Source organism: Danio rerio, chromosome 16 (assembly GCF_052040795.2).
Source record: "Danio rerio strain M-AB ecotype USA chromosome 16, GRCz13ab, whole genome shotgun sequence".
NCBI classification, from domain to species: Eukaryota; Metazoa; Chordata; class Actinopteri; order Cypriniformes; family Danionidae; genus Danio; species Danio rerio.
In genome coordinates this window covers 36,461,262-36,487,500 of record NC_141036.1, presented here as the reverse complement: position 1 = coordinate 36,487,500, position 26,239 = coordinate 36,461,262, and the positions used below count along the sequence as shown (strand labels likewise).

Here is a 26,239-nt window from a genome sequence, read left to right as displayed (position 1 = left end):
TACATGATCTTTCAAACGTCCTAGTATGCTGATTTGATCTTCAATAAACTTTTATTCTTTATTTATCTGATAAAACCAAAGAGAAAAGAAACCAAAAAGAACATGATAAATTTGAAAAGTAATTGTGACATGATAAATCTTTTTTTACTTTTGCTGAATTTAATGAACTCTCCTTGAATGTCTTTTTCTCCATCAATGGAGTAAGTTGCATACTATTGGTTTTTGGAATTATCTTGGAAAGTGTCTTAATGTTTAAGGAAGTTGTTGGTAGTGATTTAATGATTGAGAGCCTTATCTTCATAGGAACAGCTGACATTAAAGAAAACCTCATTATGTCATGAAATGTTTTTGTTTTAAATTGCTGATGTGTGCTTTGCGACTTGGGTTTTGTGCTTGCTTTCTGCAATGCTTGAGCATTTTTTTGCTGCGGCATTAAAAAAAATCTTTCCCAAAGCTGCCATCTAGTGGTCAGATTGTGTATCACAAGTTTTATTCTCTACTCTTCTCTTCAGGTTGCTTGCAAAGTCAAATCGTCTCACTACCACCCGAAATGCAGTGTGGGCCCTGTCCAACCTGTGCAGAGGGAAAAATCCCCCTCCGGACTTCGCAAAGGTGAGATCCCTAAACCGTTCTGGATGAACCACATTCCAACTGCATAGTTATCAAGTTTCTTTGATCCACACAATCTTTCTCTTTGTGTAAACCATTGTTGTTGTTTTTTCCGTAAAAATGATACATATACTTAAAGGATATTGTTCCTGCTTTACAGGTGTCACCCTGCCTTAGCGTGCTCTCCAGATTGCTCTTTAGCAGCGATCCTGATGTCCTTGCAGATGCTTGCTGGGCTCTTTCATACCTGTCAGACGGACCCAATGACAAAATCCAGACAGTCATTGACTCAGGCGTGTGCCGCAGACTGGTGGAGTTGCTCATGTGAGGATCAGACATGCTAATGCAAACAATAGCTCTCGTTGAACTACAGTAGCTTAACATCCATCTGTGTTGTTCTTTAACAGGCACAGTGATTACAAAGTGGTGTCTCCTGCATTGAGAGCAGTGGGAAACATTGTAACCGGAGATGATATTCAAACCCAGGTAGTGGAGGAACTTTGTTAGATGCTGAGTTGTCCAGAGAGTGTTAAACTGAAGCAGTTTTCTGACCTGTTTTGCTGCTTTGTTGTTTGTCAGGTGATTCTGAACTGCTCCGCTCTACCCTGCCTGCTCCATTTACTCAGCAGTCCAAAGGAATCCATCAAAAAAGAGGCCTGTTGGACCGTCTCTAATATCACCGCCGGGAACAGAGCGCAAATCCAGGTACTTAAGAATGACTATCATAGGATTGACACCACATGCATAAAGGCTCTTATGTATTTCAAACACGTTTGAAGAAATAACAATTATGGAGTTACGTGACATCATTCCAAGGCTAAAATGAATGTCATAACCTACTCAAAAATTATGAATAAACTTAACACCCTCAGGCTATCCAAGATGTTGGTTTACAGATTTAAGTGCACTGTCTGGTGGGTGTTTTTTTTTTTTTTTTTTGTCGTCAAGTAGGATGCTGTCCTGCATTAACATCTCTGTTGATCTTAAAACATTATTCCTGTTTAAAAATGTAAATCATGCCTTTTCCTTAACCCTAACTGGGGATTTAAAGATCAATAACAATGAGATAGAAGCACATAATCCTGACTGTAAGACCTAAATTTTCCATTACTGGAAACTTGCGCTTAAATCTGATTGGCTGATTGGAACATTGTTCCAGGATCAACATAGAGGTTAATCTAGAAACATGTCCTACTTGGGGCGTCACTGTGGCACAGTGGGTAGCACGATTGCCTCACAGCAAGAAGGTCATTGGTTCGAGCCTCGGCTGGGTCAATTGGCATTTCCGTGTGGAGTTTGCATGTTCTCCTTGTGGGTTTCCCCCACATTCTAAAGACATGTACTGTAGGTGAATTGAATAAGCTTAATTGGCTGTAGTGTATGAGTGTGAATGAGAGTGTATGGATGTTTCCCAATGTTGGGTTGGGGCTGTAAGGGCATCCATTGCATAAAACATGTGCTGGATGAGTTGATGGTTCATTTCGCTGTGGTGACCCCTGATTAACAAAAGGCACTAAGCTGAAAAAAAAAAGAATGAATAAATGTTCTACTTGGTGAAATCACATTAACTGAACTATCCATTGCAACTTTTTAGTCGAAATGCTTTCCTAAAGCAGTTGCTAAGCTTCTAGCTGTTAAATTCTCACACAACATCATTATACATTGATATTTAGATGCTTGGTTAGCACTGCTTTGGTCTTGTTTAGCGCTGCAGTGCAGGGTTAACAACACAAAAGTGGTGCTAACCAAGAATCTAAAATTACAAGTTAACCTGGTGTTTGGAACAATGGTAAACTGAAATTAAGCGCAGTGCAAAAAGCCCTATTGTGTCTGAACAGCTGTGATTTGATGCTTTTCTGTTGCAGGCAGTGATTGATTCCAACGTATTCCCAGTGCTGATTGAGATACTGCAGAAAGCTGAGTTCCGCACCAGGAAAGAGGCTGCGTGGGCGATAACCAACGCCACTTCAGGAGGCACACCAGAGCAGATCAGGTACACTGTGGGCTCTTGCTGTGGGTTTTACCTTGTTCTCAGAGTTTAAAAGGATTTTTTGGGGATTCAAGAGGAATCATTTTGCTTTAATGTGTTTTTTTTAAATGGTCTTATGTAGTCTATGTGCAATGTAATAACTTAAGGACATCATGTGGGTGGTTTTGGTATCTAGACTTGAAGGGTTTAGTAAGTTTAAATAAGAGTTTTGATTATTCTAATGCTGATCGATCGACCCTTATTGATCTTTAATGTAAGTTCTTGGACTGCAGATTTTACTTAAATTTATTTGAATAATTTAATGTTACCTGGTCACTTGTAGCACTTCAATACATATTTACTTTATAAATCACACCTTTTAAAATGCAGTAAAAAAACAAATTAATAAAGCTTTTCATAAGCATTTGTAATGTCCTGTAAAAGAATGGAAGTAATTGTGCTTTACCCACACAGATATTTGGTCTCTCTCAACACCATAAAGCCCATGTGTGACCTGCTCACGGTGATGGACTCAAAGATCGTGCAGGTGGCTCTGAACGGCCTCGAAAACATCCTTAGACTGGGAGAACAGGAGTCCAAACAGAACGGAACGGGCATCAACCCTTACTGTGCCCTCATCGAAGAGGCTTACGGTAGGCATACTACACCTCACCAATAATCATCAAATTCTGGTGTTTTGATTGGAATATTGGATAGAGGGTAACAAAGCTGAATCACTGAATCAAGTGCTATTACATGATACATTTTTTGCCTCATTTGGATAAAGACATCACATCATTTCACTGAAGAAAGTTGAATAAAAAGCTTGTTCTTTGACATTGTGCTAAGCTTAATACAGTTTTAACCTTGTCTAAATGTAATTGTTACTTTTGTTTTTGGTAGTGTGATTTATTGTTTAAAAACAAAAAGATGAAATTTACTACTTCATTATTATTCTTGTGATAATAATACCTTTAAAAATTCTATGGATATTTCAATGTATTGCTTTACAGAGTTCTTTTGGCAAAAGACATAACTATTTGTAGTTTTGCTTATTATTATTATGAATTTAATTGATTAAAAATTGCTCCTTTTTTAATTATTTTAAAGTTCTCTCATAGTAACGTGGAATAACTTGCAAAATACTGGAAATTTATTTCAAAAAGTAGTTTGTAAACTAATTATAAGTGACAATAAGCATATGTTATAATTTTATTCAATAATATCACAAAAAGCAAAATAAATTATTAGCCCTAACTGAGCCCACAGCATTCAAAAACACTCTAAATATTAATTTTAGGTCCCCTCATTCCACAGCAAATAAGTTGACTAAAAATTTGCTCTAACAAGCAGTTGGACAGGTGTACCTAATAAAGTGGCCAGTGAGTGTATTTTTTTAATAGTATTCAGAAACAAAAAATGCAAAACAAACTGAGAGTAGTGATGTTCATTATAAACTTATAAACAAATGTTCTTATTTTTAGATTTACTATAAATCAAATATATTTGCAGCAGAACTGATACTAGAGCTATAAGGGAAATGTGAATTACAACATCTCACTTGCCACTGATTAAGTGCCAATTCAAATGTTTGCACACTTGTGCGTGTTTTGCTTGCTTGATGTCAGTTATATTGGGTCATTTGCTTTTGGAGCATGAAGTTGCATCTCATTTTCAATGAAGAAAGTGGGACTTGTGTATTAGGGAATATCTTCAAAATGCAAATGCATTCATGCAAACCCTGTTTTACATGTTCTGTTTGCAAATTTGTTTGGCTGATTTGTGCCCTCAGGCTTGGATAAAATTGAGTTCCTGCAGAGCCACGAGAATCAGGAGATTTACCAGAAGGCCTTTGACCTGATCGAGCACTACTTTGGCGTGGAGGAGGAGGATGCCAGCATCGTTCCGCAGGTGGATCAGAATCAAGGCCAGTACATTTTCCAGCAGTCTGAGGGACCGATGGAAGGCTTTCAGCTCTAACCTTTATCCGTGCTCTATTGGCCAAGCATCCTCCATCCTGCCTGGGGTCTCCTCTTCCTCCTCCGCAGCACAGGTCTCCAGCTCTAGAGACCGTGACACTCACAGCAGGGAAGACTCCTGCGCACCCCAAACCGACCCACTAAATCTTCCATTTCCATCCAGCCCCATCTTCCTAGCTCCTTTATCAAGGCAGATCATACAGAAAGAGGGCAAAGCTGTAGTCGAAGTCCTGTTGTGACATACAAAAAGCATCTTATCATTGTTGTTATTTTTGTTCTTATTAGGCACTGGTGTCCTGATTACTCCATATCCCTTAAGAAATGTGAAACTACCTCTTCAATCAGAAAACGAAGTGTGTGACAGACACCCAGCCTTTAGCTCCGACAGTTCTCTGCTCTTGTGAAGTAAATGCTTCTATGCAAACAGTTGTGTGTTCCTGCGTGGCAGAATTCACAAGGTCTAACGTACTCTTTGGCCAGACAGAGTAATGTATTTGCATTGATACATTTGCGTTTGGATGAATTCCACGACTTTGTGTGCAAACGCGCCCATCGTTCATGTCGCGCCATGTTTGTTCACAGTGTATCCTGAGGGCATGTCATGCCTAATTACACTATTTATTCTGACGTTTTTGACCTGGGAGATTCAGAGCCGTATTTATTGTGCTTTTTGGAAGGAATCGGTCCGTGGTGTTCGACCAGACCTAAAGCATTAAAAGCCTTGCATGCAATTATTTAAGTGTGGTCATGTGATCACTAAGATGCAGTTGTTTGTATGTATGCATATCATTGAGGGTTTGTTTTTTTCTCTCATCTCACCTGAAGGTGTTTCTTTTTGTGCGGACTGGCTTTAATCTGATTTATTTAATGATGGCATTAGTGTTGAGATGTAGTCAAATGTGTATATTATATATACATTGAGGGTAGGAGGAGAAGGTTTTTCAGTGAAATGGTCTTGGTGTGCAGTGAAATAGTTGTGTAAGGAAAGCGTCTTTCGTTACATTTGTTCATTCAGAGAGCTTTTCCTCATATGTCCCCACTAGCGCTCGCAAATCTTTTCCTTTAAGGAAATATTTTAATTCTTGTAGTTTGTAATTTCTTCTGTTTCTTTATTTTAAGCGCTTCATCTGAATTTACATACATTTGTAATGAAACATGTCTGGCACCTGACACAAAGTTCTTTTGCTTTTTTAGTGTGTTTATTTACTTTGTTCAGCCCATGAATTACTTGCACCCATTGTTTTTTTGTTTGTTTGATTGATTGACCCAAATAAGAGTTATAATAAGGAAAATTCATTATATTTACAAAGGAAAGAAATCATTGAGATTGTAAAATGAAACTTTATCAAGCACATTGGATTGTGTATAGTTTTGTAAAATTTCTCATGTTTGTACAATGTTTTCTAAGTTTGGGTTGTTTTTTTCGCATCAGGAGAAACCCATCTGTATTTTAAGTTATCATTGGTACAAACCAACAGTATAGAGGAGATCATTGCTTTCCTCGAGGACAAATGCCGATAATGTGTGAAATGTAGACGAATAAAATATTCTGTTACACATTTAAATATGAACAGTGTGACTTTAATTGAGCATGTAATGCAAGGCCTTGCTGTATTGTAAATGTGATTTACTAAAACGTTTTATGATACAGGAATCATTCATTCATCTTCTTTTCAGCTTAGTCCCTTTATTAATCAGGCGTCGCCACAAGGGAATCTTATCCAGCATGTTTTACCCTACTACAGCAATTTTTTTCTCTGTTTATGAACATAATAATGAAACTCCTCCAGTGATCAGAGACTTCCATGCTTTACGATTATTTGCAGAAGCAATAAAAATGTGCACTCCCTGTCAGATTTTCTGTTGCTTTACAGGTGTCAGGCAAAACAAAACCAAGTTTGACATTTAAGGATATAAACATGCAACAGATAGTTTCGATGTTTGATGCAGATTTGCTATAATATGATAATATATGTGAAAGTAAATAAATTTAAGCAAGGCCAGTGTATTTACATAGCAAATTCCATACACGTTGCTTGTTCAAAGTGTTTTACATAAACAGGAATAGAAGAAATCAGTATAAGAAAAAATAATTAAATGAGTTAAACAGATTAAAATGTTTTGAAACGAGTTATAAAAGAATAAAACAGAAAAGAAAGACATTCCTCTCATTTTCTTTTCGGCTTGGGCTTTTTAATCAATCGGGTGTTGCCTGATTGAGCGTTTTTGAATTTGATTGTGCCGGTTTAAAAAAAAATCGTGTTTCAATGTGATTCTGTTGTGTTGTGGTTCTGGTTTTGGTTGCTGTATGGGTAAAAAATATTAGTTAAATTAGCTAGGCTAAATTTTAATGTAACTAAATTAAAATAAAATATTAAATCTGCTATTTTGGGCGGTTTTTGGACAGCTTTTTGGATGGGAAAAGTCAGCTATCTGGCAACACACGGAGAGAACACGCAATCTCCATACAAAAATGCCATGTGACCCAGCCGGGACTCGAACCAATGACCCTCTTGCTGTGAGGCGACAGCTGCCCAAAAGAAAGACAAAATAAATTAATTTAAATGAAGTTCTATGTCCTCCTAAGAGCCCAAGAAAGATGGCAGATCCTGAAGCAACTGAAATGAGGTTCAACTGACCAACATAAAAGTTTGATATTTATCTAGTCATATGCATGGTTCTGCTTGACATTACTCTGAAAACAGCCCAGTATGAAAATAGAAAGTTTAAATTTGCAAGATTTTTAGCTTTAACGTTTGGCAGACGCTTTAATTTTTCAGACTGTAAATAAGAGTTTGTATGCCTGCGCCATTCGGCCTTTTGAGACCACGCCCCTCTACCGTTACCCATTCTTCAGACGAACCAGCTTCAAACCTTTAAAAGTGCTGGCAGTCAGTGTGGAAGTCCACAAACGCGGAGGTAATATAATTGTCTTTTTCAACATATACTGTATGTTTATCAAATTTTAATGTTTAATGACGCTTACAATAAGCGAAGTCGCGCTGTACAGTAAAACGCGTATGAATCAACGATAAAATTAAGAAAATGCGATTTCTCCCATGGACGGTTTTCCAAATCTGTTGACATCTGTTAGATTTTGTAGTGATGTGTAACTTAACGTATACAAGATGCTAACGTTACAAGACAAAAAAGTGTCACCAATCACTAATTATTTTCCAAATTGCTATAATCTATCGTGTAACGTTAGGCTATATCTTTTTATTATTTTATTTTGGTAGGCCTAACATGTCATTTGTTTTATTTACCTGCCAAAATAGTAGTTTTCAACAGTAAAGTTTAAAAAAATGCATATATATATATATATATATATATATATATATATATATATATATATATATATATATATATATATATATATATATATATATATGTAGTATGTGCCTAATGTTATAAATATTGCACCAGTTTTGTGACTATACCTGCCATTACAGACTTTAAACTGGATTGAGTTATCTTCCTGACTATGTTATAGACAGAAAATTGTCACTTTCTCCTTATTGACGAGATCTGAAGCATTAAAATGTATCTCAGAGAACATCCTTATACCAAGGATTTTTAAAAAATGAGAACTGTAATGTTTAATGTCAAAGTAAATGTAGCGCTGACCAAAAAGGTGGTTGTTTAAGTCTTTTAATATTTTTTTTCATCCAAGTCTCGTGTTCCTAGCATTATGCTATGTATGTTATGCTATGTAGTTTAAATGTGTCAGTTATGTCAACTTCAAGCACTGTTAGAAAGGTGTAAAGTAACAAAAAAAGTTTAAGAAGTTACAGTGTATGAGAAAAGTTTCTTTTTTTTCTTTTAAATCAAATAATGCACTGTACACCTATAGGAAAATGAGTCTTCGAAGCTATATCATTCTTATTAATAAAGTTGCACCTCATTCACAACAAAGCGTGCTGATTGGTTCCAACAAAGTCTTTCTAATTAATTAATGCTGAAAACTAATTGACGTCACCATGTATCGGCCAATACAGACAGCCAATCTCCATGCTGGATTTTACACATTGATCTCATTGCTGTGATGTTGCTTCAAAATGTTCTTTTTAAACCGGAAGAACGAATTTGCTCAAATCAACACAAAACAACCAATTTTTACTTTCTTCATGAAATATATGTGTCCTAATAGTGTTTTTAGTTAGGTGGGACATAAATACAGTTGAAGTCAGAATTATTAGCCCCACTGTTTATTTTTTCTCCAATGTCTCCAATGAGATTATTTTTCAACACAATTCTAGCCTCAATAAAAACTCATTTCTAGTAACTAATTTATTTGATCTTTGCCATGATGACAGTAAATAATATTTTACTAAATATTTTTCATGACACTTCTATACAGCTTTAAGTGACATTTAAAGGCTTAACTAGGTTAATTTAGGTTAACTATGCAGAATAGGGTAATTAGGCAAGCTATTGTATAACGATGGTTTGTTCTGTAAAAAATATAGAACTTAAAGGGGCTAATAAATTTGAACTTAAAATGTTTGTTAAAATATTTCTTTCTCCAGAAGAAAAAATATTATCAGACATCCTTTGAAAATTTCCTTGCTCTGTTAAACATCATTTGGGAAAAAAAAATTTAAAAGAAAAAAAATCCAAAGGGGGCTGATAAATCTGACTTCAACTGTATGTCTGTCAACATCTCAAAAATGTGTTTTTGTGTTTCATGACACTTAAACTTTCTGTCACTATACTGTTTCATAAAAGCAATATGTTACTGAAATTATGCCATTAATTTAGCAATTTTTATAAAAAAATATCCATTAGAATAATGACACAAATTACAATTGGTTAATTAAAGTGCCATTCTTCTGCTAGATGTTTTCAGTTAAAGCAAGTCACTATAGAAACGGCAATGCAATTGTAAAAAGTGTTATAATGAGAATATATAACAGTTTGGAACACAATATTTGTTTATGCAAAATATTGTAAACTATTTCCATGGGACCTAAACCATAAAAACAATGTTTATCATCGACGTCACAACCTGGGCTGTTTGATTCATGTCCTCTGAATCAGTCTGTATTGTGGTTTACAGGTGAGAGGATGGCACGCAAGTGTGACTGACTGGAAAAATAAAAACAAAAGCCGAGACTTAATGTGAGTCATTTATAATTGTTAATGATGTTGCTTTTTAATTCCACAGAAAAGAAGGTGAAGCTTTTTTGCAGTTGTACTCAGGTGAAGCATGTCCAGGAAGTCTGGGTCTGACACAGCAAGAAGTATGTAAACGCCTTCAAATATACAGGTTTGACAATGATGTTTATAGCAGTGATAAATGGCACTGCAAAAGTCAGAAAATAATAGTTTTATGAGTCTGGTGTGCAAAAATCCTTAACTGACTTGTTCAAAATGCCAGCTGCTCGCCCGTGTATTGAAGCAATCCCCCATGGCCATCTTCACTGTGTTCCACACAATTCCTTCATGTTGTCCCAACACAAATTGATTAAGTTAACTTAATTGTTTTTACATATTTAAGTGGATTGAACATAAAACAATTAAGTTAAACAAGAATTATATTGATTCAGCTTGTTTTAAATTAGTAGTAAACAAGCAGCAACACACATATATATATATATATATATATATATATATATATATATATATATATATATATATATATTTTTTTTTTTTTTTTTTTAATGAATTCAACACCATGTCTAATGAAATGTTCAGACAGCAGATTACTGATTCGCATCACGGTAGTTGATAGAATCGACTGATCTAATATGTAATAAGTGGCTAGTTCATACAAATTCAAAAGATTTCATATGTACATTTATAACCCCTAAACCTACCCATCTTTGGAGGATGTGTAAATCGTACTAAAATCTTACTCATATGAATTAGCCACTAATACACAAAGTAAAAATTTTAGGAGAAAGTTAGGAGGTCAGAATAATAACATAGATTGCAGTTTTTATTAAACTTTTTTTCTCACTAGCTGGCGCCTTAAATTCCTCTTATAAAAACAACACTTTTAAGCGTAATTTTAGCATAGCTCTTGAAACATTCCAATTTAGCCATCTCATTAAATTTCAAATGCTAAATAGTTTTATTAAAATGTCTCTGTCCATGTCACAATATCACAGCAGGGAAAATATACTAAATAAATGAGAAAGAAGCCATTTTTTGATAAATTCATCTTATTTCAATGGCTGAGTGATGATGCTAAATGCATCTGATTATTTTGTCTTATACTGTTATTGTTTTGAAGACATTCAACAATATACACTCTTTAGTTTCTTTATAATGATTTATTGAGTTTTTAATAATTTATGGTTGTTTAATTACAAAGCATTACAAACAGAAAGAGATTAATAGAAAAACAGCTTATGTAGATTACATTAATATAAATTCAGTTTTAGAACTAAAAGTAAAACTTATGTACATTTTCTACAGTGAATTATAGAAATTGACTAAAATGTCATTCAGTGTTGCAGTGGTTTATGTCAAACAGTCTTGTCAGGGATATTTATAAAAATAATCATTTAACAAAATGGAATTAAAGACAACTAAAAGACTTAAGGATCAGTTTCATGAGACGAAATAAATACAATTTCACATACTTTATACTTTCTGTCATTCAAACTAACAGGATTAACCCATTTGGCAGCTTGTGTTTTAATAATTAAAGACATTCTGACGATTTGTATCAGTGCATTTAGTTATATATATATATATATATATATATAGAGAGAGAGAGAGAGAGAGATAGAGAGAGAATAATGAAGTTATTTGAAACATTATAGCAGACACTTACTTTTAATATTATTAAAATTATATATAAATATAAATATTTTTGAACATTTTCATTTTGCACTAGTTTGGAAATAGCAGCTCACACAAATTAAATATTCTAATAAAAATTAATCCTTGAGTCATAAATATATTTAGGGATGACAGACATTCCTTATGATATTTTCTGTCAACTATCTAACCATTTTTTATGGTTAATACAAAAAAGTATAGATTTATTACTGAAGTTTAAGCATTTTAAAAACAGAATCATCAGTATTTGAGAAGCTCACTGCCCTTGCGTCTTGGTTTCTCTGACTTTATTTGGTTATTTAAACTCTTTCCCTTTCACACAATCATGGTGAGTCATTTCAATCACCTCAACAAATATTTGACAAGAGCAGTTTTATCACATCATCAGCTTCAGAGTTTATCAGAGTTTCATCATCATCAGAGTTTCAATGAAAGATCTAAAAAGCTGAGTATATGTTATTTTGTGTTGAGCTGAAAATTTGCCTGTTCAGGTGACAAAACTGGACATGCTAGTTCAGAGAGGGGGAATGCCATGAAACAACACCTGAGAACTTCATGCCACTGGCAACAATCGCTCCACCGTCTGCTTTGGTGGTTTTTCTGAATGATGTTTTACACAAGTGACAATAAAGAACTGATTCATTATCCCATTTTAAATCACATGGTTAAAAATGCCTGTTTATGGGTCATTGCATATTTGCACCTCACATTTCAAGTTTCTTAAACAGACGTTTGATACTGATGTTTGTAGTATTATGCTGGAGTGAAAGATAAAATGAATGCATTTAACATTTGCACAAAACATCTTAGAGAAAATAGAGAAAAACATCTTTAAATCTACATTCAAATTGAGCTAAATGACTGCAGTTTCTTACAATTTAGATGGCTGTAGAAAATAGATTGCAACATGACCCATTTCCCTGTCTGAGGCGAGAGTTTGGGGCTGATCTAAATGTTACAGAATCAGTCAAACCTTCTGGCACTCTCGCTGTCTCTTAATTTATGTCATAGTATCAGTGATGTTGAGGCCTCCAGCCAAGAGAGTCTGTTACACGAAAGAGATCAGAAAAAAAGGAAACAAAAAAAGATAGTTTCATTCTGGAATGGATATGGATGAGGATGATGTCTGTAGATGTCATAGTATGGGTGCCAGCTTCCTGAAAATTCATTTTAAGTAAAAAAATTTCTCTTTGAGATGATTGTTGATATATACTGTAAAAATTGAAAGTGTTACTTAATGAGCAGAACAATAGAAAATAAACAGTAGGTTTATATTAGTTATTATTGTAGATTATTTTTGAAGGTTAATATTTAACAGTATTTATTATAAGGAAAAAGTTAACTATAATAAAAAAATGTAAATGAATTAATGTTATTAGTTAGGTTTGAAAGTTTATTTAAATACTTTCGATTTATTGTTAGTTTAATAATGGTATACTGAAAATCAAATGTAATAAATTAAAACATTTACTGAAGAGAGTCAATGTTAGAAAAGTTGTATGTATTGTTGTATAGATTTATATAAATCTTTACTTTAAATCAATGGTTTTAACTTAATTCCTAGAGCACAGCAGTTCTGCACATTTTAGCTCCAACCACCTCCAACTCACCAGCTTAATAGTCTCTATTGACCTTATTCTTTAATGCAGAAGTGTGCTCATTTTTACAATTATTTTAGAACTTCCGATTCAGTCGCCTTTGGAAGAAATGACTAGGAATAATAATCAGTAGAAACGGTCAAACTACTTGCTCTATAAACAAGTGTGTTCATGTCTATACATAAAAAGTTGAATAATATTGTGTGAAAATATCGGTTTGCAACATCAAGCAGCAGAACGAGCTTTTTTAAAGTCTAAAAAACAACGGAAGTGCATGAGACCAGAAGCCTCAAGCCAAAAAGTTTTAAATGGTTGCGCCCGGTGGTACGTGAAAAATAAAGCTGTGGTCAAATTAGAGTTTAAACAATGCAAAATTCTGTTGTATGGTGCTGCGAAAAGGGACGGGATTAAACAAGATGATTAGACATTAAAAAAGCGAACGATTGCTCCATATTTTCAATTTCTGTCCAGAGAAATCATGTTTTGATCCTTGATTGGTCTCAGACAGTCAGTGATGCGATTCGCAGGTCGGAGTTTACCAAGCTTGAACTTTGCAAAGCAGTGAACTACAAAACTTGCTGAACGAACTTGCATTTCTGGTCTGATGCATTCGCATGCAAATGAATGGAAGTCCCGTGTGACCGCAGCTTAAGGTGAATAGTCTTGAACACCTTGATTATTTGGATCAGCTGTGTTTGATTGGGGTTGGAGCAAAACCCTCCAGGAATTGAGTTTGAGACCTATGCTTTATATATTGGTAGCAAAGTTGATAAACAATTACATATAGAGACAACATAAGTGGAACAACTGATAAATATAGTCTGGTAAAGCATAATCCAATAATTTTCTTTTACACTAATTCGTAATTTTTAACAGAGTAGACTTTATTGTAAAATGATTGCAAATTTATACATGGTATATATATATATATATATATTTTTTTTTTCAACATATACACAAAAACATTAAGCGTTCAGCAATTAAATATTAATCATCAGAGTAATCACAGCATTTCATCATAGATTAAAAAAGAAGTCTATTCAAGTTAAACAAAGACATACTGTTAGCAAAATTATTGCATTGACTCCCGACATTGAATTCTTGCATCATATGAGTACCATTTTAGGTCGTGGTATTTATTATTATTCGTGTTTCTCTTCAGGCACGAATGACAGATTGGATATTGTGTAGACCGAATTCTCTTGTTTAAATTGCGACTCAGTCCCGGTCAAGCCCTTGATGTTCTCTGCACTCTTTCTAGCATATTCATAAACATTCTTCATGAATGCGTCTTTAGTATTGTGATCCTTTTTGAAAAGAATTATGTAAGATTTGGGCAAAAAGTGACAGCTCAGGATTCCATAGTTAGAAATAAGAATGACAACCATTTCCACAGCCGGCACGTATTTGCCACTGGTGGTGACATGAATCGGGATGAAGATGATCCACGCCATGAGGCAGATGACCATGCTGAAAGTGATGAACTTGGCTTCATTGTACTTCTGAGGTAGTTTTCTGCCTATATATGCAAACGTGAAGCAGAACACAGCCAACAAAGCTATATATCCCAGCATTAACCAAAACATCACATAGAATCCTTCGTTACATTCAAGTAGAATGGAGTCGGTCTGCACCTCTTTGTCTTTAAACGGCTTGTACAAGGTCAGCCAAACAGTGCAAATGATGATCTGTACCCCCATGCCGACGCTGACAATCATATATGGCTTATAGAGCATACAGAGAAGCTCCTTCAGCTCAAAGTTCATCTCGAACGCCAGCAGGATTTTTAAGGACTTGACCAGGATGCATGAGACGCACAGCGTGAAGCTGAAGCCGAAGATAACCTGCCTTGCCCTGCATGTCAAATCGCTCGGTTCGCCTACAAAGAAAACGACACTGATAAAACTGCCCAGCAGGGAGACAAGGATCAGATGACAAAGCGGCCCGCCTGCAGCCTTGACCACCGGAGAGTGTCTTTGCCAGAGGAATAGTGCGGACATGAAGAAGAGGAGAAGGACGCCGAGGGCAGCCAGTATCAGCAGGACAATAGCGAAGCCACTGTTCCAATCAAAGTATTCAAAAACCTTGGGATGACATTCAGTGCTGTTGGCCAATGACCACATGCTCTCACTGTCACATGGGGAACATTCATCAGCATCTGAAATTGAAAAACATTGCATTCGATTTGGAAAAAAAGATTAAAAAGGAGAATTCTTTCATTACAAACTAAAATATTTTTTAATCTTCAGAACACAAAGTACGATATTCATAATGAATTCTGAGGTTTCTGTCCTTCCACAGAAAGTCTATCCACCCTGAACTCTGATGCTTTAAATTATTCATAAAGATGAAGAAATAAATCCTTATGAATCGGTTTAATCTAAATCCAAGTCCTTTTATGCAAATTAAATCTGTTCTTCATATGAAGTGATGTCTCTTCAGAGGTCTCGGATATAACAGCTCAATTCATATTGATCTTCACAAATGTATTGAGATTTGGGTAAACAGACTTTTAGACAACGGCGGATCAGAGGTTTCTTAGATTTTATAAAAAATATTACTTCATTTTTTCCCCAAAGATGAACAATTTTCTTATACGTTTAAAAAACACAACAGTGAGTAAATGATGAATTTAAACTACGAGTAGATTTTACTCAAATTTGCCATAATGTCTAAAAGCTGCGTAACTTAAGTGACTTCTTTGTGAGAAATGCTAAACTAATTACAAGAAACTACACTCATTTTTGTTGATGAACTGAAACATTTATTTGCAAATCTGAGCATATTTTTCTGATAAAATGTCAGCAAGAAACTTGCCTGTTATGTTGGAATAATGGTTTTCCACACAGGTGAGGCACTCATAACAGCATGTGTGCTGACCCTCTGCTGTTTTCTTGTACTGGCCTGGCTGACAGCTGTTTGAACACCTAGATACCACTTTCTATGAAGAAACAAGTTGAAGACTGTTTTAGGAAAATCTTTATTGAAAGCACGATTTTCTCCATTTAAGAAAAAGCAATACTATTTTAAAAAAGACTATACAGTGCTGAGAAACAGAAGACTTTTAAAAAAATGTGGGGTTCCTGCTCTAAATCTTTATAAAGTAAACTGTAAAATGCAACAAGACATTTTACATGGTATACCAGTCGTACAATAGCATTTTGAGGCACCATGTCCCCTAAAGGGTATAATATTATAAGATTTTTGGAAATATAATTTTTTTTTACGTATTTGTGTTCTTCTGCATTGTTTTTTCTATAAGTGTGAGTAAAACTGGCATTACCCTTTAATGTTAATGTAATGACACATGCAAAAGCTGGGCATTGTAACATTTTAGCTGGTATTGTAAATATAACAAAATCAGATTTTATTAGAAAATATGTGGGTAAAACAGAGTATACATTACCTCAATTTCACTCAGATCATTGTGTATGTAGAGGAATCCACCATTGGTTGGATCATATTCTGCTATTATGTCATCAGCATGTTCGTCAGATTGATCTCCTTCCCACAGGAAGAGATCATAACCCAAATTAATATCACCATTCGCATCAAATTTGTACATTTTTCCTCCATTCTCAAAAGTGATGCTCCGCAACTGCCTAAGGAGCTGAAACAGAAAGTAAACAGCGGCTTTTAGAATGCTAATTGTGTGAGGCCAAAATAAAATCAGGCAGAAATTGTGTCATATTATGGTAAAATGTTACCTCCCAAGGCTGGAGAGCTGTAGAGTCCTGACATTGTCTTTCTGCACATAGTTTAGCCACAGCATTAGCAACAGCAGTGACGGCCATCTTAATGCTGAAAATCTTGTCTAAATTGGTGCTTTTCATCAGCTCCAGCACGGTATTGGAAGCATTGCCTGCGTTGAGTTTTAAAAATTCCTTCAGGAATGAATTGTTCATCTCATCTTCACTTTCAAACTGTAGATTCTTTAGGTACTGATGAAAAGATGTAAAATTTCCACTCTTGAAGGTAAAGCCCAGCACTTTCCCAATATCAGTGATGCTACCATCATTCAGAATATGTTTAGCCGTCGACCAGTTATCACTGGCAACCCACACCATGTTATTTGAAATGTTTCTACTCTGCAGCCCCTTAAATAGCAACTGCATTTGAGAGGATTTAGCAAACGAGATCACCACTCTAACTTTCGGATTGTTTTCAATGATGTTCAAGGTGTTTTCGATGTCTGTGTTTAGTTTCTGTTGATCTGCTAGTGAGTCTGGAAGGATTGCTTTAAAGGCGATGCAAATTCCCTCCGTTTCGGTGTGCTGTATGAAACCTTCCAAGGCAGAACGTCCATAATCTCCATCTGTAATGATAATGCCAACCCAGCTCCATTTGTTGGACTTGAGAAGTTTGGCCATGGCACAGGTTTGATACTCATCACTGGGCACAGTCCTCATGAAAGCAGGGAAACGACTTTTATCACTCAAAATCGTGGCTGTAGATGCGTAACTAATCTGCATAACAGATAAACAGACAGCAGCTTGTTACCTCAAGCTTAATTTTGATTTGAGCACTGTGAGAGGAGAACTTGTAAAGGCCTACCTGAGGTATCATCTGAAGGTTGAGATCTCGAGCAACTGCGATTGATATCTCGGATGAAGTGGTCCCAATTACTGCCATTATTGGCTGGACGGGTTGAGATGAGTCTTCTGGTGATTCACAGTCTGAGAACGGCCTCATAATATCATGGACAGCCCGCAGTGCAGTCGTGACATCAGAACATGTGTCGTAGATTCGGTATCCTAGAGTAATGTTCAAACTGCTCAACATGGGGGATTTGTTTGCCATTTCTACAGCATTAATCATCGCTAGAGCTTGATTTAGACCCTTTGTGTAGAACCTATAGAGGAACAAGAGACAATATGGTAAGCATAAGATGCTGTAGAAAAGACTTACTGGTATACACAGGATGATGATTATGCCTCATCCAATATTTGCTAAGATGACCTCTTAAGGCTCTGACTTTTTTCTGTTCTTCATTTGGGGGTTAATCTAAAATGCCTGAGCAGTGTTTTTTATTATATCAATAAAAAATAACCAGACACACTTCTGAGTGTCACTTTGATGAATATGTAAATATGCCCTGTGTGTTTTTCACTCATGTATAATAAGCATTTGGAAATTTGCATCAGCCCAGCAATTCGGCACGCCATGTCATGTCACATTTATTTATATAGCATCTTTTTAAAGTATAGCTTTAAGGCAAGCACATTTAATGCAAAACAATAATAACATTCCATTTCAGTATCTACAACAAACAACTCTTCAGTTTAATTATGTCACAGTGATGTTTATAATGCCCCAATTGTTTTCTGTGCCACACCTAAGTGTCATCTTCATGTTTCCTTGATTTGTTTCCTTAGATACTACTTGCCCTTGTTCCCTCTTTGGCAATGTTTCCCTTACCATTATAATAGGAGTACCAAATTATGTCGATAATTTTGTTTTTAATAAACAATAAAATAAACGTACTTAATTTAGATTATTTAAGTGATGGCATGTCATTTCTCTCTCTAGATGGTTACGTGTTTACATTTCTCTGCTCTCAATAGACCATGCAGTGGAGTTCTGCTTCAATCACACAACTGAGCACACTCCCACCAGCATTGTAATAATGGGTGTTGAAAAATATGAAAAAATTCTGCAGAGCCAGAGGAAAGTAAATACATCCTGCTTTTTTAAGGCTCAGAGCTGTGCTTCGTATTCAGTGTGTGACCCGTGTCTTTATCGCAATATCTGTTTGCTAGGCTATGTGCGTTGTATCAGTCGCAAAACTTCTAACATATGCCACAGATGTACATCTTGCATTTCAATCTTAAACCATCTTACATAATTACATTTTACATAATTATTTATATTTTTCATAGTAGTGGGTTGCAGCTGGAAGGGCATCCGCTGTGTAAAACATATGCCGGAATAGTTGGTGGTTCATTCCACTGTGGTGAACACTGATAAATAAGGGACTAAGCCAAAAGAAAATGAATGAATGAATAAATTAATAATCATATATAAGCAGACTAGAATGGATATAAAAATCATTTATTGCTTTAAATTTCTCAATAATCTGTCTTTATCTGTCACAAATGTTGCTGCAAATTCTGAGAACTTTGAAATATATCTGTGAAAATATATCCCTATATCAGGCCTTTAGCCAGCCTATTAAAAGGGGTGGTTCATTTTCATAAAAAGTGGACGTTTTTGCGGTTATTTGTCTCATTTTAGGTACATATTAAGCACTAATCTTTGCTGGATTTGCTGGATCAGAGGGTGATCATAACCACATTTTTTGAAAAAACAAAAATATTTCAACTTTAAATGTAGTGCTTACCATATCATTTTACCACAAAGTGTCCATTTGCAAATGTGTATTTAAATTGTAAGTTATTAAAATTTTATGAATAATGTTATGAGCATTTTAAATAAAAAATTAATTACATTTAATAAATCGAAAAAATATATTTTAAAAAACAAGTGTATTATCCTTCATCATTCAAAAAACAATTAAATATGTCAATCTTGCTTTTGTCATACTGTCAAAAATGGCACCAATGAACTCATATAAGGGCCAAATTCTGTCAGTGGGGGGGTGAATCTTTCGAACCACTCGTACCCCTCCTGGCTATAGGCCTGTATATAGTGATTTATATAGTTTTTTTAATGCATTAAAAAAGTGATTGCTTATTGAAAAGAACAAATTCTTTAAAATATAGGTCTGCAAAGTCTCTACAACATTTGTAGAGAAAAATGCTAAATATTTGAAAAATAGTTTTTCCACCACCATGTCACTTTAGGGCCTCCCTACTCTTGGCTTTTATATTTTAGATATTTGTTTACTCCATTTTATATTCTAAAAACGTTTTAAATACTTTTTAATGTATGTGTTGCATTAGAATGATATTTTTGTATTATTTATATGTTTTCCCTTTTTCTCACTTGTAATTTGTTTTATTTATAAATATTTTCCTAATGATTTAATGTTATGTAAATTAAATAATTAAAAAAACACTAAAGACGGAAACCAGACCGGACGTCTGTCTCAATTTTAGGTCTAAGTTAAACTGTAATCAAACAAAGAATTTGTACCCTACAAATGTATTACTGTTCATCAATTTTCCAAATAACAATTACCATTAAAACCTTCAGTCTCCAACATAAATACACACATTCAGCTGACTCCATTTCCCTTTAGTCTGACCTTCAGGACTGGATGAACGCTCACCTTATGCAGTCCGGATGCTCAGGGGCAGAGATGCTGTTGTTGCCGGTGTAGTTTACTGGCACCACTGCCTCATGGATGGGGAAAAGTCCTCCAATGATGATGTTTCCAGGGGCCGAGGCTCCCAACTGGCTGAACTGTGCAATTGAGGCTTCTGCGAGTTTCATCAGCCCAGCCCATAAGAGAATGAAGCTCATCAAATCCATGTTTTCCCTGAGTTCACCTGAGCGACTGACAGGTGTGCACTTACACATCATCACTTATAATGCCCAGAGCTTTAAAAAAAGTAAAAAGAGAAAACACACATGCACCACCTTCTCAAGCCCCTCCCCCACCCACAAATAAATATAAAGGAGGTTCTTTCCTTGCACAACAGGTGAAACATAACCAGTGCCAAAAACACCCTTAACAAAAGAACAACCAACCACCAGCCTGTGTTTTTTAGTGTATGTTTGGCAACGTGTTATTAGGGTAACTGAAATACGCTTGCTTTGTTCTACTGAATATTCATTTGTTCTACTAAAGAAGCAAAGCTATGTAATACTTACAATAATAAAATAAATTACGAAGACTAAAATGAGAATAAAAATTGATTCAAAATATGAATTAAATTGGTTACTATAATAACACTATCCAAACTTTGGCTATAGTCAGTTCTGAGCTTTATAAATTATTGACGTTAACTAGTGATCTGAACAGTCAAATCCAACTAATACAGTTTTAAAAGGAAAGTGAAAAAAAAGGTAATAAATAATAACTTACAAAAAGCAAACAAACAAAAACTAATGTTAAGTAATGCAGTACATTTACTTGTTATTTCCTGTTTTAAATGTCACCAGTAAATAAAAATAAATCTTGCAAGTGGCTAATTCACGCCACCTTGTGGTGGTGACGTGTTAGGTTCGGTTTTTATCAATGCAAAGAGCAAATTCTTTCATAGTTTGGTATTTATATAAATCAATTCTAAAGTATTGTTTTCTGTAGGAACAGTAATTGACTGCTACATTCATGTCTGGCACATTACTGCAGGTTTATTTGTGCTGCTTTTTTTTATCCCACTACTATTTTACCATTATTTTTTAAGAAGGTAAAAAAAGCTTTTAGAAATAGATAGTCTCAGAATTCTATGGGTAAAGGATTAAGATAACAAATCATGGATAGGATGCAACTCTGACGCTAATTTTGATTGATTGGATTAGATTGATAATAAATAATGTTATCACTAGGTTATTTGTCATTGGAAATATTGATTGTTTTCAACATTGTAATGGAATATTTTTCTTTAATACTTTATAAATCTACAAGATCAAATAATTTCAACTCAATTTTTGATATTATTTCATGATCAGCTATGAAATGATAAGATTAAGCAGCCAGCTGGCCGTTTGCACAAAGTAATCTGCAAATAAAACTGACATAAAAATGACATATAAAATATGGACAACCATACAAACATCATTTGGCATGTCAACGAATATTTCATCCTTAGCCAGTATCGGATATCTAAAGGATTTCATACCATTTCATACAGATATTAGGTTAAAAAATGGTCTCGATGTGGACTGAGCTACCTGCATTAAATGTTCCATAATGATGCACTCAAATCAAGTGAACAATTAGGAAATGAGTTTTCGCTCACAAAATACGAATTTTTCAGATATTTACAACTCAGACATTTCCTCACAACACATAAGGAGTAAAAAGGAATTAAAAACCCTTCTACAATAAAACAGTTTCTAAAAGATATACAAACTGAACTTGTGATCAATAAAATCATTTCTAAAGGGGACTCAATATTCTCATCTAAGAATACAAATAACACCTTACGGATAAGGGAGAAATGGGAGACTGAAATGAATAGAACAATTTCTCTGGAAACTTAGGAGGAAGTTGGCAGTGAAGTGGATTTTGTGACCAATTCTAATATACGGAGAGAATTCAAATGGAAGTTACACAATTAGATCTTTCAGAACTCCACAAACAATTTCAACATGTAACCCTTCCTGCTCTAACAAGTGCTGGAGAAATTGTGGACAGAATATTGTTAACCAAACACATTCTGTAGTCATGTCCTAAATTAAGTAACTTGGAAAGAAGTATTTAATGGCCTTAAGGAAATCTTCCATTATGAATTTTCTGAAGATCCCACACTTGCACTGCTAGGTGTATGCCCCAAGGGCTTTGATGACAGATAAAAAATGTACTTATTATTAATCAGAAAAATGTAACCTTCCCAAAACCCAAAACAACTATATCTTTAGACACATTTTTCCCATGCACCTCGCAAACAAGAAATCTACCAGGTTTTAGATACAAAACTATGTAAAGGTACAGTCTCTAAAACTGATAAAACTATTTCTTCATTTATTAGACAGTTAGGTTTCTCATCCTATTTTTAAATAAAGCAGAGCTGGAAATCAAATCTCATTCATGTTTTCACAGACAAGGAATGGTACAAGGCCCTGTCTTGTGTACAAACCTCTTCTATTCTCTGTAATCGTCATTCCCTACAATTCAAGTTATTGCATGGAGTATATTAGACTTAGGCAAAAATATCTAAATTAAATCCTTTTGATCCAAGTTGTGATCTCAACAAGCTCCAGCCTCTCTTTTTCATACTTTCTTGCTTTGTCATTCATTTTTAAAACAATTTCTGAATGATATCGTTTAGATATGGAGCCATGCCCCCCTAGTAGTATTTAATCCTACAAATGTTACAATCAAATGCACATGCCTTTTGTTTAATAATTGCTAAAAGGATTATAACACTGAACTGGAAAAAATCCTTCCTCACCCAGTTACATACATTTGATGCAAAAATAAAAAAATAAATTATATATATGACCTATTTTCCCTGCCCCTGGCTTAGTTATAAAATGGAGTGTTTTTTTTCCTACTGCTGTACCCTTTACATAACTTACATATATTTTCTGTCTTGTTGTATGGCCTACAATGTGCTACTTTTGTCTATGTTATTTTATCTATCTTATTAATATTATTATTATTTTAAAAAATATTTTAAATATTTTCCTTAATGCAATAATATGTTATTGTATTGCTTTATTCAGAGAGAGAAAAATGTGAGCAAATTGTGTCCTGCTGCTTGATCGAAACAGCTGATGCTGTGGCTCTCTGATAAAAAAAAAAAAATTAAAAAAAACAGTTAAACTAAAAATATTACTTATTACAAATCCTACTTTCTGCAGCTTTGAAGTGCATCACATGCAGATGGCAAAATTCTGAACCTCCACCATATAATGCTTGGATTTAAAAAGTGTGGGAACTATATCAAATAGAACAAATAACATATGCATTACGACTTCCAAAACTATTTTCCTAAAGAGATGGTCTCCTGTAATGAATTAAATTTTTCAATAATGTGCCATAAATGAGTCTTTCAAGCATCAGAGAATTTTCTTCATTTCCTCACTTTATCTCTTTTTTAAAATCATTTTTTAATCTAGCTAGAAATTGATGCTCTAATAAAAAACTGTTACAATGTATTGCACTCCATGCAATGTTGTATTATCTAATAAAAATAAGGAAAAAAATAATAGCTATATAATTAATATAGGCTTCTTGGCATTGGTCAAGGCCCCCTAATTCCCAGGGGCCCTAAGTGGCTGCTTATACCTCTTGATTAAATCCGCCCCTACATTCAAGTTTGTTTTATTATAATTGGCTGGGTCAGTTGGCATTTCTATGTGGAATTTGCATGTTCTCCCCATGTTTGCGTGGGTTTCCTCCGGGTGCTCAGGTTTCCCCCACAGTCCAAAGACATGCGGTACTGTTGAATTTGGTAAGCAAAATTGTCCGTAGCATATGTGTGTATGAGTGTTTTCCAGTGATGGGTTGCATCTGGAAGGGCATCCGCTGCGTAAAACATATGCTGGATAAGTTGGCGTTTCATTCCGCAGTGGCGACCCCTGATTAATAAAGAGACTAAGCCAAAAAGAAAATGAATGAATAAATTATGAAACGCACTGGTGTTTTTAAAATTAGAAAAAAATCTCAAAACTTCAAGACAACGTCACACTGTTATATCAAATGATAAAGTCATAAGTTGCATATATTATATACAAGAGCTAAACTCTGGAACTGGCTTCCATAGCTTGCAGTGGTGTAAAGTAACAAATTACAAATACACAAATTGCTATTACTGAGTTTTTTTAAGTACTTTTAAAAATGTGTACTTTTACTTTAGCACATTTTAGTGCTTTATCAGTACTTTTGCAGTGCTATTTTCCTTTAACCTAGAGTTACCATGTTAGTGTATGGCAGGGGTGCTCAAACCCAGTCCTGGAGGGCCGGTGTCCTGCATATTTTAGTTCCAACCAACACACCTGAAACAAATAATAAAACTATGAAGGTATACAAAAACTTCCAGGCAGGTGTGTTAAAGGAAGTTGGAGCTAAACTATGCAGGACACTAGCCTTCCAGGATTGAGTTTGGACACCCCTGGTCTTTGGTGATTGGCTAAGTAGATTAATCAGGCTCGTGCCCATCTATTCAAATCACACAGTCAAAAAAGCAGAAGACACATATGCAAAAATGTACAGTGTGAAAATATTATAAGTGCCCATGAAGATAAAAACACGCAATGACCATGAAACTGTTCAAACGGAGTACAACTGAAATAGCAAATGACCTTAACAACCAGGTGCACTACAGAATGTTATGTTTTCAACTACATGCACAGATTGCAACTGCTGAACACAGCTTTTTAGCCTGGGTTCAAAGTTCATAACCTAAGCGCTAACATCAAAGCTAGATTTTTGCTTCTTAGGTTTCAGATTTTACTTCTCATGTAAACGCCTGCTCTTTGTCTTTATTATACACCCACAGGCCACTTTATTAGGTACACCTGTCCAACTGCTCATTAACGCAAATTTCTTATCAGCCAATCACATGGCAGCAACTCAATGCATTTTGCCATGTAGACATGGTCAAGACGATCTACTGCAGATCAAATTGAGCATCAGAATGGGGAAGAAAGATTATTATGGGACTTTGAACATGGCATGGTTGTTGGTGCCAGACGGTCTGGTTCGAGTATTTCAGAAACTGCTGATCAACTGAGATTTTCACGCACAACCATCTCTAGGGTTTACAGAGAATGGTCCGAAAAAGAGAAAATATCCAGTGAGCGGCGATTCTGTGGGCACAAATGCCTTGTTAATGCCAGAGGTCAGAGATGAATGGCCAGACTGGTTACAACTGATAGAAAGGCAACAGTAACTCAAATAACCACTAATTAGAACCAAGATAGAGCACCTCTGAACGCACAACACATCCAACCTTGAGGCGATTGGGCTACAGCAGCAGAAGACCACACTGGGTACCACTCCTGTCAGCTAAGAACAGAAAACTGAGGCTACAATTTACACAGGATCACCAAAATTGGACAATAGAAGATTGGTAAAATGTTGCCTGGTCTGATGAGTCTCGATTTCTGCCACAACATCGGATTTCTGTGGCAACATCAGAGCATGGTAAGGTCAGAATTTGGCATTAACTACATGAAAGCATCGATCCATCCTGCTTTGTATCAATGGTTCAGGCTGGTGGTGGTGATGTAATGGTGTGGGCCCATTAGTACCAAATAAGCATCGTATCAACGCCACACCCTACCCGAGTATTGTTGCTGACCATGTCCATCCCTTTATGACCAGGGTACCCATCTTCTGATGGCTACTTCCAGCAGGAGATTGCAAGATATATGTCTTAAAGCACGAATCATCTTACACTGGTTTCTTGAACATGATAATCACTGAATTCAAATGGCCTCCAGTCACCAGATCTCAATCCAATAGAGCACCTTTGGGATGTGGTGGAATGGGAGATTTGTATCGTAAATGTGCAGCTGACAAACCCGCAGCAACTGCGTGATGCTATCATTTCAATATGGACCAAAATCCCAGAGGAAAATTTCCAGTGTTGAATCTCTGCCACAAAGGATTAAGTCAGTTCTAAAAGGAAAAAGGGGTCCAACCCGGGACTAGTGAGGTGTACCTAATAAAGTGGCCAGTAAGTGTATTAATGTAGTGTTCTTCTCACATTAAA

At 35.2% G+C, this 26,239-nt stretch overlaps 3 protein-coding genes across 6 annotated transcripts in view; 2 read left to right on the top strand and 1 right to left on the bottom strand.

Moving 5' to 3' along the window:
• kpna5 (karyopherin alpha 5 (importin alpha 6)) overlaps positions 1 to 6,117 on the top strand; it is a 28,103-nt gene extending 21,986 nt beyond the window's left edge. Inside the window, 7 exon segments of the mRNA NM_001018153.1 lie at positions 513 to 612; positions 770 to 933; positions 1,017 to 1,095; positions 1,189 to 1,314; positions 2,475 to 2,602; positions 3,053 to 3,231; positions 4,371 to 6,117. Coding sequence (NP_001018163.1) covers positions 513 to 612; positions 770 to 933; positions 1,017 to 1,095; positions 1,189 to 1,314; positions 2,475 to 2,602; positions 3,053 to 3,231; positions 4,371 to 4,558 — 964 coding nt within the window. The 3' untranslated portion in view covers positions 4,559 to 6,117.
• Positions 6,118 to 7,379: 1,262 nt separating this feature from the next.
• Positions 7,380 to 26,239, top strand: part of cnot3a (CCR4-NOT transcription complex, subunit 3a) — a 53,692-nt gene continuing 34,832 nt past the window's right edge. For 2 of the 4 annotated variants that reach the window (XM_087285634.2, XM_087285629.2), the window contains exon 1: positions 20,274 to 20,413. The gene's annotated coding sequence lies outside the window, so the exon portion shown is untranslated. Of the gene's footprint in view, positions 7,477 to 9,724; positions 9,801 to 20,148; positions 20,414 to 26,239 lie in introns of those variants that run through there. The other 2 variants (XM_087285631.2, XM_087285626.2) reach the window with 2 other exon arrangements.
• On the bottom strand, positions 14,090 to 20,381 carry gprc6a (G protein-coupled receptor, class C, group 6, member A). Its single transcript, NM_001008731.1, is given in 6 exon segments — positions 14,090 to 15,105; positions 15,765 to 15,888; positions 16,354 to 16,557; positions 16,655 to 17,413; positions 17,502 to 17,799; positions 20,179 to 20,381. Coding segments are annotated over 6 exon segments (2,604 nt in total).